Source organism: Prinia subflava, chromosome 8 (genome assembly GCF_021018805.1).
Source record: "Prinia subflava isolate CZ2003 ecotype Zambia chromosome 8, Cam_Psub_1.2, whole genome shotgun sequence".
Lineage (NCBI taxonomy): Eukaryota > Metazoa > Chordata > Aves > Passeriformes > Cisticolidae > Prinia > Prinia subflava.
The window spans coordinates 26,528,933-26,548,000 of record NC_086254.1 but is presented as its reverse complement, the minus strand read 5'-3'; the positions used below and the strand labels follow the sequence as shown (position 1 = coordinate 26,548,000).

General features: G+C 43.9%; 1 protein-coding gene across 1 annotated transcript in view; it reads right to left on the bottom strand.

The window, feature by feature from the left end:
- The window catches only part of CDH4 (cadherin 4), a 426,922-nt gene that overhangs the window by 95,799 nt on the left and 312,055 nt on the right, over positions 1–19,068 (bottom strand). Inside the window, exon 5 of the mRNA XM_063404276.1 lies at positions 2,007–2,162. Within this exon, the coding sequence (XP_063260346.1) occupies positions 2,007–2,162 (156 nt within the window). The remainder of the gene's footprint in view (positions 1–2,006; positions 2,163–19,068) is intronic.

Here is a 19,068-nt window from a genome sequence, read left to right as displayed (position 1 = left end):
GGATGCCATTAGTTCAAGGTTTCTGTGAGGAACAGAAAAGGCTGGAAATCCTGTGGTATGTACAAGGCAGACTCATCCCGTCACCTTCGACAGGGCAATAATTCAATTTGCTGAATTCACTGTGACTAGTAGATTCAGTTTGTTTTTAAGGGGCACAGGGTTTGTTATGATGGAGGACAAAATCTGTTTCATCTCATGTTTTTGACTGCGAGTGTCTGATCGCAGACATCACAGCGGCTCCATCAAAAGTCTAAACTTTTTTATTATTGACTAGACTGTTGTAATAACCTGGCACTGCTGAAACAGTATCAACAACGCTGAGATGACACACACACTTTATCTAAAATATTTTTCTCCAAAACAACCTCTCCATATTTTCCTAGGCACAACAAACAAAATAATTGTTCTTGTTCACCGAGGATAAAATAATTTTTCCTCAGATCTCCTTTTACCCAGGGGAAATCTCTTTTTCCACCCAACTAAAGAGGCAATCTATTTTCTTTATCCTTCCACCCCAGCCCAGAAGCTGTGTCAACATGGTTAACTGGATACCTGATAAAGCTGACAGAAAGTGCATCTCCGACGGCGCCGTTCGGGATGTGGTGTCAGTGGAAGTGACCCGTGTGCTCTGCTGACACTACAGCATCCCTGGGAAGGGCTATTACCACGCCAGGAGATGGGGCTAAGGCTGATAGCAATCCATGAAACAACCTTTCACAACCACTCCAGGAGACAACCAGAGTGCAGATGCAGAAGATGTTTGAAATTTTGCAGGGCTATCATGCAAGGGGTAACCTATTCTTTGAGCAATTTGTGGGGCTGGATCTGCTGTGCAATTACACTGTGCAACAGAGGAGCTGGGATTTATATCAAAATATAGCAACCAATTACACTGTGAGCATTCTGCAGGTAGAGCATTTTATGAACCAGGATAGCATGAGGCACCATCACTTTTGAGTGTAATTAATCTTAATTAATTCCCTGATACTTAATATTAGCCTATCTGCGTATTTAAAAACCTGTCTGACACACCCCCATCATACTGCCTGAACAGCTCCTGGTGAATTAAAATGAAGAATGACTATAGCAATTATTGCATGTTTAGATGCAGTAATGATTCTTAAATTAGTAATTTCCCAAGACATGCTAATGTAGTGACTGGCTTCTCATGGTTTTGGGTGGCTCAGTCTACACATAAATTTGCATGGATTTAACAAGCAGTGTGAAGTTGCACCATTTTAAACACATGACTCTGTGTCTGAAAAAGACATCAGTTTATCTCCACTTTCATATAATCACAGAATTGTTTAGGTTGGAAAAGCCCTCTCACATCAAGTCCAACTGTTCCCCCAGCACTGCCAAACCCATCACTCAACCATGTCCCCAAGTGCCACATCTACGTGGCTTTTAAATCTCTGCAGGGATGGTAACTTCACCACTGCCCTGGGCAGCCTGTGCCAGGGCTGGACAACCCTTTTGGTGAACAAATTTTTCCTGATATCCAACCTAAACCTCTCCTGGCACAACTCAAGGCTGCCTTTTGATCTGTCACTTATTACCTGAGAGAAGAAACCAACCCCTGTGTGGCTACCTAACCTCCATCCAGGTAGTCACAGAGTGATGAGGTCTCCCCTGAGCCTCCTCCTCTCCAGGCTGAGCCCCCCAGCTCCTTCAGCTGCTCCTCTTGAACTCACTCTCTATACCCTTCCCCAGCTCCACTGCTCTTCCCTGGAAATGCTCCATGTTCTTGTGGTGAGGGGCCCAAAACTGACCCCAGATGATGTGTGGCCTCACCAGTGCCCAGCACAGGGGGACAATCCCTTCCTGGTTCTGCTGGCCACACCACTGCTGCTCCAGGCCAGGTGCCATTAGCCTTCCTGGCCACCTGGGCACAACCAGCCAGTCCTTTGCACTGGTTTGGCTGATTTAGCCTGTCCCTTCTCGAACCCAGCAGCTCTGCTCTGAGCTCGTGGGCCCAGCAGAACCTCAGGATGTCTGATGCTCACGTGGTAGGAGGCTCTCTCTTCCCTGTCCATGGGGCGTGTCACGTACATCCTGCCAGACACGGGGTCGATGTTGAACACCTCCATGGGCGGCTGGTCAGCTCCCACTCCAGTGATGCTGTACCTGATGTGGATCTCCTTGTCCTTATCAGAACGGATCTGCAGGAAACAACGGAGACACGGATCCATAAGTTCTGCACAAAAGCCACGTGGATGTTAAGGCAGCTTTAAAGATCTGAGCCTGAAGGCTGCAGAGATGTAATACCGCTGTCAGTCCTGACAAGGGAGCTGAACGCCAAAGGTTTGGCGAAAAGCCATGAAAAGTACGTTCCACATAGATTCAGCTATCTTCCTCCTCTTTAATTCATGAGAAATCATTGAAATTGTGACTTTTCAACTGAGATATGGAAGAGCCTAAAATGCACAAACCCCACTGTTTGCATTTTATTGAAACCTTGGTCTCCTTAAAGTGTCCAAATTTTTCAGCCATACCCAGAGTCTCCTGGCCATTAATCATTTCTGAAAACGCTGTCTGCAAGCTCCCCCATCGTATCCTCAGTCCTGGTGACTGTGCACACAAATATTCCCATGAAACTCAAAGAACGGGGCTGTTTGCTCCTCTTTGTCCTGCTGGCTTGACAAGGCCAGGCTGGGAATGCCCAGTAGGATGTTACCATTTCATGTGATTATTTGTTGAGGAAAAGTATATTTTGGACAGTTTCTGAAAGCCCTTCCCTCCTGCACCTTGAGAACACTGCAAACCGAGTACAGCACAGTGAGTTCCATGAACCTTGGATACAGAGCCGAGGAAAAAAAGAAAGGAGGTTAATATGTTGTCCTAGCAACCCTGACTATCTCTTTAAACACAAATTTAATTTTCTGATCAAATGCTGAAAGAAGTTCTTGCAACAGCATGACTATTCCCGAAAGAAAGTGCAAGGTACAAATAAATTACCACCCCCTGCGCCATCACAAAGTGTCTTGGCACAGTAAAAAGCGATGTGCATAAATTTTTCCCTAACAGGTCTATGAATACAACAGAGTAGTGGGAAGATAATAGAGCCCTCGTAGCTGAGAGCACGTTGGCATCTCTGCTACAGCAGCTGCACCCTTGGAGGGGCCTGAGTGAATTTAGTGGGATCCTGTGTCCCCCAACCAGCTTTGATTTGGGAAGAGAAGGTCATTTCCCAAGGGAGGAGGAGGCTTTGCTCGTCAGGCACAGGAATTGAGATGGGGCTGTGGCTGCTCCACACTCCTCCATGTGTCACCCACTGCTGTTCCTTCCTCTCCTGACACAGGAGGCTGACAAGGCTGAAGGTGTTGGTGCAGGGCAATATCAGATCCCAGGCTCCCAGTACCTCCTTTGATACCTATGTCCAGATCATTACCAAGTTTGTACACTGTTTTCTTTGTAAAAGAAGGTTTCTTTCTTTCTCCCACCAAGCTGTCTGCTCCTGCTAATGGCTAATCATGTCAGTTATTACAGACACTGCCAGGATTGATCCGCGTGGCACCTTCGCCGCTGGAGCTGCAGGTCAGGGAATAGACACAGCTCCATTTGTCTTCCCTCCAAAGGATTCACTGCTTGTTACACTGTTAGTGCTGAGGAAAACTGATTGGACTTACACTGGTATAGTCAGTAAAAGAGGGCCTAGGGACACTGAAAGTGCCCTCGTGCTGCACAGGAGGATTTGTCCGGGTTTATGTGGGGCTAGTGGGCATTAGGAAGAGAGACCCGAGCACACAGCCACAAATCCAACTTTCATTAGGAAATCTGGGGGTGAGGAAGGGTATACTAAAATCAAGCAATGCTGGCATTGTGGTTTCAGTGACAGCAGCCAACTCACCAGTCTGATAGCTGAGGCCACCGTCCCCACTTTCAGAAGGTCAGCTCTGCCCTGCCAGAGGTAAGGGCAGGAAATTGAGCTGGTGGCAATGTCTGTGCAAGTGCACGGCTCATGTCAGGGAGTTCAGGCTCCAACCCACCAAATCCACATCTGCAGCCAGGCTGAAGGCAGGGGAAAACAGGAAGGAGCTGCTGGACCTCCAGCTTTGAGCCAGGGAGGGGTTCCCACGTTACAAATTGAAGAGGGTAATGTGGGACACACTGCTGTGGGTCTTTATCAGTGTGTGTCTGCACAGCTCCAAACAAATGAACATTTTTCCTTAACAAAGGTGGAAAAAACCCACAACAACCCAACAAAGGTATCTTGCACTTCTACTCAGCCCCACCTGGCTCAGCTATGGCTGTGCTTGAGCACAAACACCAAGGAGCTAAGCAGACACTCCAGGGAACCAAAATGGGAGCAGTTTTAACCCAAATCACAGAAGGGAAGAGCCTTTAGTGGACATTTTTCTGCTCTATTTCCTGTTGCATATAGTACCCAGATCCCATTTGTGATAGGAGCATTAGAAATGCATAGAGAGAGACAGAAACAGGGAAAAGGAGCCTGGATTTAAATATTCAGTGCTAAAGGCACTGTATTTTATTTTTGGGAAATGCAGATAAACAGAAGCTCTCGAAGAAAGCTATGTAGAGTTTAATAAAGTGCATGCTATAGGATGTCCTTGCAGCACTTTTATTAGCATTAATAGGGTCTAAGCTGTCTGTATGTAAATCATTGCAGATCTAGGAGATGAAATATATCATAAGACCCACACGACTCACCCAATTATACTGAGAGAAATCCACGAGCTAATTATACTGCATTGAGCAAAACAAAGACGGGCGAAATATATTGCAAATATTCAGCAAAGACTTGTTATTTGCTGCTTAACTGCAATCTAGCACAAGGGTTTACCTGCTACCTATACTTAAATGCCTTTCCAGTAAAAATACAAGGATGTGAAGTGTTCAGAAAAAAAAGTAATGTAAGAAGTAGCACTTGTCACAGAAAGTTGCAAAGACCACTGACAATGAAGCTACTACATTTTACTACCACAGAGATATTTATCATACACATGCTTTTTGTATTGGAACATATAATTTTAGCACTCTTAATGAGATTAAAAAAGAAAAAAATCAGTAATCCTGTAACATTTTGGCCAAAGGTTTCATTTGCTTAATTCCCAGGGTGCAATTTAGTAAATCTTGTTGAGAAGTTAAGAACATTAACAGAACACAATGCAAGGTTTACTTATTTTGTTCAAACTGTTCCTGAAGCAGTTTACCATAATAGTAATAATAATAGTAATAATAATAATAACGATAATAATAATAGCCTCTCTATTCCCAAGGAGCTCACTAAATCAGGAGTAATAATTTCTGGTTGGGGGAATTTACTGGTTCAGAAGGGAGTTACTTTTTCCTTCATTTAGGCTGGGAAGTGTGAAGATGATAACAGATCCATATGATAATCTTCTGACTGGAGAACATACACATGAATTTTCCTTTCATTTATCTCTCCTTTTATAATGCAGTCAAGAGGTATGCAGGGCTCTGGGTTACAGAACAGATGGCAGAGGGATGGTTTTCCTTAGCTGCATTTATACATTTTTTACTCGGAGAACCCTTGGAGCTTTGAGCTTCTCCAGTGCCTGGCATGATACAACTCTGCATATGATGATGTGAGCAGGATGAATGATGAAGGCTGATGACTGTCATAAAAGGAATTTGCTTGCAAAGCAGCTTTTATGCTCTAAAAAACCCCTCCGGGATGGAGCTTGGAGTGGATTGATACACTGGTGAGGGAAAATGTCCCAGATCAAAAGGCAATTTATGCTGGAAGATGCAAGCCCTTGTTCCTATCCCACCTCATGAACACAGGTAGCATTTTCCATGCAGGAACCCTCAGTGACTCTGACAGATACAAATGGACCATCTGGCAGCTGTGGGATCAGGCAGCACAGCCCAGAGGGAACGTGCAGAGAGCCAGGCACTGCACTGGCATTGCCACCCCTCTGCCTGGCTGTGGCCAGCAAGGACAGGGTGGCCTTGCAGCCCAGCAGGGAGTGGCTGGAGCTCAAACCATTGAGGCATCACCCAAAACACAACAACCAGCACCAGAACATCCTGAGTCTCACTCAGCCCTTGTTCCTAAAAAGTAATCCCAGAAACAGGAGAAATGGTGCAATTTCACAAGATGGGTATTTCCTACTGCAGGTTCTGTTATAGTAACTAAAATGTTTGCAAATGAACATTGCAACTCTTGAGACAATACAGAGCTAAGCCCTTCCAGTCTGGCTTTCCCCTCTGCAGAAATGTCACACTTGGACAGAAAAGCAGTGTTTGTGGCACAGGGTTACATCCTGCTTTTACAGGTAACATCTTAGGGGTCCTGCATCTCTGTCAGGATTTACTGGGCAGCTAAACCATTCCCACAAACTTTACTGGTGAACAAAATTTCAAGTGGTGAGCTCCTCTAAGGTACCAGATTTGATCACTGTTTTTCTTCTGTTGATCCACACCCTTGTGCCCTCTCAGCCCTTTCTTGCTGCAGGGGGTTGAACTCACCAGCCCTCCTCCCCTGTGAGATCCCTGCAGAGCTCCAGGAGCAGGGGTGGGACAGGGGGTGGAAAGCTGTGTGCTCAGCAGATTGGAGGGCACCAGGGAGACCATAAATTATACAGCTTTTGGAGCACGACACTGCCAGAAAAAGAAGTGTTCCAATGGAGACTGTTTAGAGGGCAGTAAAGGAAATGCCTGGAGGCCCAGGAAATGGGGTGTGTCAGGAAAAGCTGAACCAACAAGGACAACTGAGCCTACAGAAGAGAAGATGTGACTGTAACAACAGTGCTGTACCTAATAAATTATATTTAGAGAATTTTATAAGGCGTCTCTGGTCTGGGTTCTGCCCATCCTGCACTGTGCCTGGAAATGTATCTGGAAAAAGCAGAGCAGGACATTTATCCTCTGTTACATTTTCCTTCCACAGAATGAACCAGAAAATAAATTTCCTTTGAAGTTCTTTGTCTTGCTCTAAAACATATGGAATCAAAAAATGCCCTTCAAAAACCATTTAGTTTACCAAGTCTCCCACAGAATAGTATGCAACATTTGCACTAACATGACCTGGGGATACTTAGACTTGATTTTTTTGTTTTATAAAACCCATTATAATTATTAATGAACACATAAAATAATGTAAATGATAAGCAGTAAGTGTCTTTTTATTATTAAGCTCTTAGCTATTTTGCCCATTAAGAAAACCAAATTAAAATAATTGAAGATTATAATCTGTCATGCATTCAAAATGCTCCATAGAAATTCAGACAGGGAAACATATTCAAAGCCTTTAAAAGAGCACACTTAAGAGTCAGTCTAAGCATTCCAGGATTGGCTCATTAATTTTAGTGGAAATATTTTAATTCAACTACTCTTACTGTTTATTGAAATCTTTGCTAAGGACTTACTTATTTATTTTTAACTGAATTTGCAATATGTTTAGGACTCATTTGTATAAAAGTTCTTAACTCTTTTTTCACAGTTGTTTTAGAAGCCAGTAAAGAGACACATCTCTAGCCCTGTATTTCCAAACAAATTACTGCATGTTGCTGAAAGAATCACATATGGTTTCAATAAAAAGATGCAAAAGTCAAGCAGAGGAAAAATTAAGACAGATTTGGAGACCCAACCAGGTGAAGGTAACATTTAACTTCTGGCTCCTTTTATCATACTAATGATCCCAAGCTATGTTCTAAAAGGAATTAAAAAAAAAACAACAAACAAACCAGAAGATTCTCTGAAACGCTTCTGTCTTCAGAGAAAACTGTCTCTTCTGTGCCTTGCAAAGAAGATGCTTCAACATGGCAAGGGCACGTTTGTATCAACCCAGCATTTTCACTAATATCAGCCCTGGGTTTAACAGCAGCTTGTCCTTGAGTGTTCATCCACCCCTGGACAAAATGACCACTGACTGAGCCAAGTGTCCATGGTGGTGGCATTTACAAACAAGGTTAAGTAGAGAAAGACCTCTACTGGGTAAGAAAGAAGGGATGGAATCACACATTTTAACTTGGGGATTTGTTTCTTTCCTCAGCTGGGACTGGTTTCATCTCACACACGATTTTCTAAAAACTTTGTATCTGGTCTCAGTGAAAAAGAAGAGAAGCAAGCCTTTCCAGGGTGAAATCCATCCTCCTGAAGGCTGAAGTATACATCACATTTCCTGGAAGAAGTGATTTTCTCTTTCCACCAAGAGAAAGAGAGAACCAGGGACTACACCTAGACTAGAGACCAAATTTTCTCATGGCTGAGATTCACTGCTGAGAGCTTAAGTTTCTTCCTCTTCCTTAAAATACAAATCCAAAGCCAAACTATAAAACATTCCCTTTGCCCCAAGGGCTGCATCTCTCCCATGTCAGCTTAAATCTTCCAGCTGAAATCAGTGCAAAGTGATTTCTAATGTTATTTATTTTGATGATAAGACAGAGTACAAGCAGTGCTCCAGAGAGATTAAAGCTGTCATTTAAGCCATTAAAGTAACTGATGCCTGCGTTGAAGAAACGAAGCTATGAGATGTTTGAAACCAAAAGAACCTCTCCTGTGTGCCCAGCTTGTTCTGTGGTACCTGCAGAGGAGCCCATTCCCATCCAGATGTTCCCATCCAGATGTTTCCATCCAGCCCTTCCCATCCAGCCCTTCTCATCCAGCCCTTCCCATCCAGCTCTCCTGCTCCTTACCAGGAGGATTTGCTTCCTCTGCACGCACCCTGCGAGCGCTTGGCTAAGGTGCTGCACCAAATGTTCAGCTGCTGACAGCTCCCAGCATTTCACAGGTCATTTGGCTTCCACAGGGCTCCCTCTGGCCAAGGGCTCCTCTCCAACCCTGCTGCTCCCTTCAGGCCAATTACATCCACATGGACACACTCCTCTGGAGCCTTTCCTATGCCCGCCGGTAGCTTTGATAGTTTTCGCTCATTCTCTCGCTTCCAAGTCTTTTTGAATTGTTTACCAGGATGTTCCTCCTCTACCTGGATGAAAATGTAACACTGAGCAGATGGAGAACAGCATATCAATCAGGCTCAATCAGGAGCTGGTAATGCAGTGGGAGAGAATTTCTGCCTGCAGCTCTGGCCAGTATCTGTGTGTGACCCCACGCACAGGCACAGGATGAAATTGAACTTGTCAGACTCACAGTCTAATTCAAAACTACCATTATTGTGCTTGGGATAAAAGCGAAATAACAACCCTTTTGCCTAGAAAAAACCAAATTCTGTACATGATGAGATGACACACTACAAGCACAGAGTACCTGGTGTGCAGCAGTGCATCCAGGCCAAGGATCTGCTGCAGCTTAACTGTACTTTCCTACCTGCTGAAACAGCAAAGAATTTATGTTTTAGCTTGAGTTGTCCTGACACAAAAAGACTGAGGTCTGCAGGGCTCATGGGGCCAGCCTGCTCTGTGTAAATCTGCAGCTGGTCAAAGTTTCTGAGTGATGACTTGGGACTGCCAGAAGCTCCCGTCAGGACTCTGTCTTTACTAGTGAAAAACTCAGTAAACTGCAATTTGCTGCATGGTCCTTGTGATTAAATAGTTAAGTAACTTTCATTACTCACTATTATAAAGGTCAAGAAACCAAGGTCCCCATACCAGGAACTGGCCAATGCTAATGGATCTTCCACACCTAATGGTAACTGATATGGCACAGTCATTTCTAAAGCAATAGGTGTCTTTCTTTAGAACTCCACTGTGGAAATGCTTCAGACTGTAGCAAGGTAAGAGAGAGGGAGTAGAGCAGCTCTGATGGGAGAAGAAGATTGCAGAACACCTCCACGTGACCAATGTCTTATCACTGCCAGAACCTTGATAGCAGAAGCAACAAAACTAATTTTTACTATTCTTTCCCTTATCTCTCCTGCAAGAGAGCAGATTCTTCACTGCAGTGACTGAAGGCATCCCAGTGGAGCCGATGTGCTGCTATCAGGTGAATTTTGGCCCTGAAGAACTGAGGCTGGTTCATACTGTGCAAGATGCAAGGGGCTGATACCGCCAGACGGGGATCTGAACCAGATGCACAAACCCTCCTCTGCTGTAGAGGATGCTCCATGACAAAAGGTGGGAGGAAATACCTCTGAGAGTTCAAAACACACTGTTCTTACTCCTCTGACAGAGGAGTTGAGACAGACAAGAGATCATCAGAAATCTATTTAAGAAGGGCTACCCACTGTTTTCTTGCAGAGGGTGCCATCCTGCAGCAACTTCTGGCAGCTGACCCCACTGCTGCCGGTGATGGTTATGCCTAAATGAAGACAAAGTCAAGAAAAACAAACCACGGCAGTGGGAATTTGTCCTCATTTCTTTTTGAAGTGTATCTCTCCTGAAGCCTTATGTCATTACATCATGTCTGCCACAAGGCAAGCCTGGAAATGAGAATCCAGCACCTTTCTGGGTAAAACTGAGCAGGAAACTCAAGGGCTCAGTGCAGAAGATAAATAAGGGTAGCAAATATTGACCTACACAGGAGTAACCTGATCACTGTAACTAATGATTGAGGCCCTCAGCTAGTATAAATCAGTGTAGACTCAGTAGCTTCAAACAGAGGCCTGCTAATTTATTTCAGCTGAAAATCCAGCCCCATGGCATTTAAAAATTTAGCTGCACAGCAGAAGAACAAGTGAAGAATGATTTTCACTCGACCCACAGCAATTTACCACAAGCAGCATTCCTCTTGGCAGGACAGTGAGCTCGGACACAGGGAACAAGCATTCAGGGGAGAACAAACACACTGGTGTCCTCAGCAAGGAAGTTTTTCCCCAGCTCAAGGGATATAATTGGTTTTAGTGTGTGTGACCTTGCTTTTGTAGTGAGCTCTGGCTTTCCCAGAGTCACGCACTGAACCCCCAATGGCATGATGCCTACAGATACTAGTGATCATGGAGAAGTGGTGCTGTGGCATGATTGTGAGTGCTGCTCTCAGCATAAAATAAAGCTTTTGGACCTGCCTGCAAATAGCTAACAATGGGAAACAACAATAAAACCCTCCAGTGTGTCTATTTTGGAGAACAAAATCTGCTGAGGCTCGTATTTGAGACACTACTTTGGGATGCTTGCAGAGCGGGATTTAAAGCTCTGCAGCTCTAAAAGTCTCTCTAAAAAGTTTAATTATAGGAAGAGCCAACCTATTTGTTTGTTATGTAGGGTAGATTCCATGGCACAGCATATACAGAAGTTATTCCAATGGTCAGTAAAAGGAAACACCAATGAAGTTCTCTCTGTGCACTACGGGAGCAATGCTAAAAGACATCAGTGCAGGTCTAAATCCTGTCCAGCCCAAGATATTCTATGATTCTATGATTTACTGACCAGTGAACAGTGTTATATGTCTTTGTTCCTAAGACTCATCCTCTTTTGTTATACAGGCAAAATATTGAATCCTTTGTAACTTTTCCCTGATGGCCAAATTCTGCCCATGGATGCACACACGTTTCCTTCCACAACAGCTATGCTGGACACTCAAGAGCTGTATCTTTCCTTCAATAAACTTGCAGAGCAAGGCACCACAAGAGCTGTGTGGTCAGGAATGCCCAGGAAGGTGACAGCAAACAGGCTGGCATCAGGCTGGCATCAGGCTGGCACACCCATCCGGCACAGCTGGGTCCAGCCTGTGCCCACATGGACACATCTGGCGTGCAGGACACAGCTGCATGCAGGACACAGCAGCTGCAGGGCACAGTGCCAGGCTGATGCCAGCACCCCCTCTCCCAGCCAGCTCTCCTGTGCCCTCCCACCACCTTCCTGCAGCCCCTGCAGCCCTGCTCATGGTCCCTCAGCAGCTGCAGTTCCTGCACCAACACCCTGAGTTCCTTTCCCTCTGGTGTGGGTGTCCTCAAGTCCAACACCCACTGTTTGTGCAGATGTGTTTCATGCACATCAGGGATAGGAGATTGCCTTCGGGGAAGTTTCAAACCTGGCTGAACTCTGCTCATTTGGAACGAATTCACAGGGCTGGAGTTTTGGCAAGTTCTTCTCTTTCGTTAACTCTGTTTCTGTGTGGGTTTGATCTGAGACCCCTGCTTGCTTTGACTTCTATTGATGTTAGACTTATTCATGTGACTTATTGATGTGCTTCCCATCCACACACTTTTAATGCAAGAGGCAGACAGGCCAGCTTGAGGACATGGCGCCATAGATTAAAATAAAACAAAAAATAAGCAGTAATTTCTGACGTTACAGAGCCTTTTCATATCTCACTTCCATTTATGGCACATTCCGGTTCTGGATTTAACTCTCTAAAGCAAGTAACAGTCCTCAAAGATCACAAACACAAGATTCTCACCCTCCAAAAAACCCCAACAACAACAACTGCATTCAAGTCATCAAGGATTTTAGAGTCCAGACTGCTCTGGGATGTTTATTCTCAACTCCCCTTTTAGTTGCAGATACTCTGATAGACATACAGAACTTCTTGTTTAATTTTTTTTTTGCAGTATTATTAATTGATAATTTAATTTTTGATCTGGTGAATTACATGCATTAAATGAATTCACCATCAGTGAAATGACAAGTTTAGAGCAGAATAGTTTAGGTAAGCAGATTGTCAGTGCTTATGGCTGTAAGACATAATTATGTACAGCCAACTGTGTAACGCGCTTGAAAAAATTATAAGCCTAGGCACAGAAATTAAAATTATTTCAAGATGAAGATGTACAAATACAGCTGCAAAAAGCTGCAAAATCCTATTAATTTATGCCAACTGTAGTGGGTAGTGCAGGGGGGATCCAGCCCCCACCTCCCTGCCAAAGGAAGTTTAACACCCAGTGAATAAAGGGCTGGGTGTTTAAACAGAAGACTATTTCAGCTCTTCTTTATGTACTCATAAACTTGGGGCATCAGCTGGTAACTTGGTGTGATGACTCCTCAGTGTGTCAGGGCAAACATTAAACGCTAAATTACCATATGTCAGCTTAGGGTGGTTAATAATTCTACTGCGTCTTGGACAAGTGGAAGGTTTTCCTGAAATTGCTGTCAAATCGAATCTTTCCTTCGATCAATAAAGGAGCACAAGCAAATACACCATTCGTGGTGTTGAAAAGAACAGATTAGCAAAATGCTGTAAATGCAGCTGGCAGGGACAACAAACTGCATTCTCTTAGCTAGAGATGCCCAATGACCACATCAGTACTTCCAGGGAGGGGACCCACATGAGGAAATGGCAGTGTCTGTTCATCACATACCTGCTGCTCTGTTCTGGCTGCCACCAAAGCTGCCGTGACCCCGTGCTACCTGTGGATCTAACAGGCAGCAGGTAATTATGGGAGCAATATTTGTTCTACACCGCTGGGTCTATCCACTGCAGCCAGAGGAATGAAATAGAGAACGACTGAGAGCATGGAGAACCCGTCTGACCTGCTGCTGGTTTTCCAAGCTGAGATATTTCTGGCAATACTGAGGATCAAGACCAGCTGGGAACAGCCAAGTCACAGAGGAAATGCAGAAATGTGCACACTGGGCTTATTTAGAGGGGTACTACCCACCCCAGATCATGCTGCTTCTGCCACTTTTACTCTCAGTCAAGAACAGCTACAAAAAACACATGCTACTCCAGCAAGTAAAACAGATTGGAAGAGATGTTGTTTCCTCTGTGCATTTGACAGCATGAATGACACATTTCAAGATATTCAACACTGGGAAATCGGGACCGGATCTCCAGTTCAACCGTGTTTCCTATCAAAACACCTGAAACCTAAATCAAATTATTCCTAGGGTTTTCTGCACCTCTTCCTATGGATATGCAGAATATCTGGCCATGGGCTCCTGTATTGCAGCCACAGGATAATGCAGCCTCTGTGTGAGCCCTGGAAAAGATTCTTCCTTAACATCAGCTGACAGCAAAGGTGTTGCAGTGCAGATGGCTTTGCTGAGCAGCACCCAGCCTGCTCCTCGCTCCCATGAGCAGCCCTCCAGGAACAGGGCTGGGAAACCCTGCTCCACTTTCTTTTTTTCTGAAGCACTAATGAAATCTGAGCTCTTACAACGTCTCAGTGTTTTCTCCTGCTCTTTGATCTCCTCACTACATTCACTGTCGTGTCAGATTTTATAGTTCAGTTGTGAGCCAGAAATATGTTCTCTGGGACTTACAGATCCATCCCATCCAGCACAGACACCTTCCCAAAGCCTTGCTGGAGCCTGGTGACAGCAGGAGTGGACCTGAAGCACAGCAGTCCCCAACAGCCTTTAAACCATCAGCAGTGAGTAAGCAGAACACATTTCTTATAGAACATTTTTGAGCATTCTGATTTTTGGTAATTCAGGTCACTCCATCCAATACCCCGTTGCTGATAGATTTAGTACTTGTAGCAGCTGTTCCCAGGCTGCAGGGTCCTGAGAAAGTGATGTGAAAGTTGCTGGTTGCTGGTAGCAGGAAATTGCCTTCATAATACTTCCAATTTAAAAAAGTTGGTAATGACGCAGGGAATAGGTCCTGTGGGAACCAGGAAGGTTGAAAATAATCCAGCAGCGAAAGAATTGTGAACTGCTGACTTTGGGCATTTAATTGGGATGGAATTACAGGTCATCTCCCTCCATCAATCCTCTGCACACTCCAAAGGTGATACTAAAAAGGAACAGATTATTATTATTTCATACAGTATTTTCTTTTCTTTTTTGCATCAGAGGAAATTAAAAGAAAACATTCTGCCACATACCCAAACCCTGCAGCTGCTTTATAAGCCATGCCTTGCTCTCTGAGCTGCTGTAAACCAGCACAGCTTCTCTAAGTTCAGCTTTACACCCATTTCCAGTGGCTGCCAGGCTGACCCAGAATTTCTGTGGTGATTAGAGTGGGATATCTCTTCATGTTTATTTCTAGGAAAGCTCAAAGTTGGCTCTTGTGCCTTTGAAGAGCTGGGTGTATGTGGGGAAATGATGTTTCTCCAAATTCTAAATCTTCAGGGCTTTTTCTTTTTTTCTTTTTAGTAAGAAGCAGGAGGAAGATTTCCTGACCCTCTGAACTATCCCTGGGTTTGAATACACTACATGGCATGCCTGTAAACACAAGAAGAAAGCTCTTGTGTGAAACTTCTTAAACTGCAGAGGATGACAGACAGCAAATGGGATGCAAGCCAAGGAACATGACAATTAGCACAGAGAAAGTTTCCAGGGTTTATTCCATCAGTCAGCACTTAAGGAGGCTTTGAAGGGGAAAAAGCATCCTTTTTATATTAATCCACTACTTCTGCACTTTCCCCCTATTCCATGGATTTAGTGCTTAGCTGCTAAATATCTATATGCAGAGCTTTATTAAGAGGAGTTGGTTTACTTTTTGAAAGATTCCACATCCATTAGTTCACAGAGAGAAAAGAGGCAAAATCATTTCACCCGCTGCAATAGCCGGAGTTTAAATGATGATTTACTCTTCCCCAGCTTTTAGTACTTAAAGATGTGGATGAGAAAAGAGCCAGCATTTCCTGCTAGGGTATTTCTGGTCATCACCTTACTAAAGAGTTGGTTGTGCTACTGATGATAAAGTAATTCAGTAGAAGCAAAGGGAAAATCCCCCCTTTTCTCCCCCTTTTCTGTCTTGGCAGACTTCACATCTGAAGAGGCACCTTACTGTTCCAAGATAAAATATTTTCTTTTTTCTTTAAAAAGAAAAAGTTCTCTCAAGCAAGAACTTGGGCAACAGCAGGGGACAACGCCATGCCAGTATTAATTAGAAAATTCCAAATGAATCATAGTTTGTGCTTAGCAGGGTATGGTTGCAAACGACGTGAACTTTTAAAATGTTGTGTTGAGCATACAAGTTGCAGCTTACTTTTTATGTTTTTTTAATAAGACTAACAAAGAACGAGTTGCTTTGGAAGGGCATCTTATTCATTTCCTCCATGGCCCTGTTCCCAGGCATTTGTGCTCTTGCCCATCTCTTTATCCAGAGGCTGACACCCACCCTTAGCTCATCCCTTTTGGTTCGAGGCCACGCCTGGGGATGGCATTTTGCCTCTAATTAAGAGGTGGCGTGTGGGGTTGTCCCCACTGTGACCTGAATCACCTAGCAGGGGGTGCACAGTGACATGGAACACTTGTCACCTCCGTGCCTCTTTGTCCCCAGTCCCCAGGACTCCAAGATGTGCCTCCCCCACTGGGAAGGGGTGCTCCAGCCCCTCTGTGCCAGGGGTCCCCACCACAGCACAGGAGGCAGAGCTGGGCAGGGGCTACATCTGGCAGCACTGATGGACTCTAGTCCTAATTTCAGGACTATTCAGGTTGTGGTTAAGATGGGGCACCTGCCAGTGCAAGGCTCAACAATTCTCTTTGATTTGGAAAACTCTGCATCTGTGTCAGAGCTTCAGTTTCAATGCAGAGCTCTGTGGCTGTTTTTCCTCTCTTCCCCTTCAATATTGAGTTTAAAAGAATCAGGAGCTGAGAGAAGAGACTGAAGCCCTGGTCTGGGGTAAGCAGCCATGAGAGGCTGTGAGTATTCATCCAGGTAGCTACAAGGAGAAAAAGATGCCCTTGGCAAGAGGAGAAATGTGAGATTCCCAAGTCTCCTTGTGCTTTCCCTTAGCCTGGCAAACAGAACTGACAGTGCACAGAAGAGCTGGGGGCTATAGCAACATAAAGAACAACTGCAACATCCACTGGGATCCAGAACATTCAGAGCTATTTTAATCAAATTACTATCGATTAGGGACAAACTAGAGTCTACTGAAGTTAATGGACACATTTCCATCGACTTCAAAGGGCTCTGAAACAGCCTGTAACCGAAAACAAGCAAGTACCAAAATGAGAAAATGCATCTGAGTCTCACCCTAATTGCACAAGATGAAAGAACTGCTTCAGCTGGAACTTTCTGAAACTGTTCTGCCCGAGACAAATGTCAAACACCTCAAATGGTGAAAAGCTCCCAGAAATAAGGAGAGTCTGACAGCAGCAAGCGTGGCCAGCTGAGGGTACCAGAGACACACAGACAGATGTATCAGCTCTACTGACAGTTGTGGAAGACCTTCACTAACTTACATAGCAATTCTGTGCATCTTTAGATAGATACACTAATTCAGTTTTACTTTCCACTCAAATTTATTTTCTCTAAGAAGGAAGAAGTTTTTTTCTTCTTTTTCCCTGGAAATGTTAGTGTTTAATTCCATGCTACAAATGTATCGTTTGTCCTTTTGTCTTCACAGGACCTAATCATCTTCTCTGAGGGATGAATATGAAATCATGACACAAGCAATTTGTTTAAAGCAGCCTCTTTTACTGCCTAGAACATTTCATTGTCTTTAAAGCTATATATTTATGTGACAGCCAGACTTCCATTAAAATCCACAAACCTTATGGCCTATGAGGTACAAAAGGGATCTCTACTCTTACATTTTGTAAGGGAGAAAACCAGGCCTGGATACTGGAGGGTCACAACTTTACTGACCTTCATTAATATTCGGTTCTTCCCAGAGTTGCTGTAATTAAGTGTTGAGTCAGTGGATGAAATAAGGGGGTTTTTTAATCTATTTCAGAAGCTAAATTGAGATGGCATTTTAAATAGCTTGTAAGGACCAGCAGCACCATGTTGTTGTCAGTTCCAGCACCACCCTTCTCCAGCTTTTATTCACTCAACAGCCTTAGAAAGCAAACAGATAAATCCCACTTGAGGTCACTTGTGCCACACCAGGATGGCAGCGGAGGCTGCAGGGGCTTTCTTGACCACATCATACTCGAGGAAATTTGGACACTATTAAAGAAGATTTTGGGATTAAATGCTCCAACCTGCCTAATTCTTCCCTCTATCAACCCTAAAGGGGCTGTTTTTCTCAAAGTGTATCAGAGTAAGTCCCAGAATCTGCATATATCTATATCTAGAGATAGATCAAACCACAATATTCAACCTGGGGAGGTGCTGTTCATCCCTCCCTTCATGTTGCTCCCAACCAAGTGTCACCTCAGTGGTCACCTCAAGTGTGTGACTGGAGCATGGGCTGAAGAGCTGCCACCTCCACATCGCTTCAGACACCCAGCTGGGATTGAAAGGTATGGTTCAAGCCCCTCTTAATGTCCTGTTATCTGTGGATCACTGACAGGGTTGATTATAACAGTTGGACACGGCTCCAGAGGAGCTGTTACAGTCTATTGTGTCAATAGGTACCTAGGGAGCCTTTAATCTGCAGATACATGTGTAAAAACAGCCAACTAAAAACACAGCTTCTTTTTTTTCTTTCTTGAAAGTTCTTATTGCTAAAGCAGTATAAAGAACCAAAAGTAATGCTCATTGCAGAAATAAAAGCCCTGTCATTTTTTCCCATGACAAGAGCACAAAAAAATCTGAAACTCAAGATTTTTCCCCTTTCAGCTGTAATATAAAAATGATCCAAAATGTTTACGCCAGGAGACAATTTGGAATGACTTGTTTTCCTGCTGAGCTATAATCTTGGTCAGCGGGAATGCAACTGATGTGACTCAAAATGTATTGCTGCTCTGGTGTGAAGGGAAGAAGGGGTGAACTGTCGTAATTCTTAAATTAGCAGGAACGGGTTTTTTGTGTGTATGATGTGTGAAAGTATGACAGCAAACATGGGGGGAAATTGTTTGTTTTCCTCGGAAACTGGTAGCTGGATTTGATTAAGGAAAATGTAGATCCATGTTGGGTTCTCATGAGGTTCCTGGATGCTGCAGAGACAGGTGTGGTGTGCAGGCACACACAGAGACACTGGCATGGTACAGAGAATATATAATTATCACTTATGAAGTCACAGGCTCCTGCTTTTAACAAGCAGATTCTTTCAAAGCACTGATTTGCCCAGTGAGGTCTGTGAGATGCCACACAAGCAATTCAAATTTGTTTTCCTAGACAATGCTGTTAAAAATGGTTCACTTAATAAAGAATTCTGTTTACAAGCAAGAAGTTAGAAGATGCCTTGGAAACATCTGATTGCTCATTCTTTAAGCAGTATCTTTTTGCAGATGCAGTATAATTTTCAAAAGAAGGGTACGAGGTACATAAACATCCAGGATCTCTCATGAGAACATCACTGATTTTCAGTCCTATTTCCATTTAGTCTCGACAAAGAAACACATCCACTGGAAGTTTTGCAATGGAATAAACAATTAAATTCTTCCTTGTACAAGGGTCTTGATGTTTCTTTCTATTGACAGTCATGACAGAAGAGCACCACCATCTTATGAGAATTTTAAT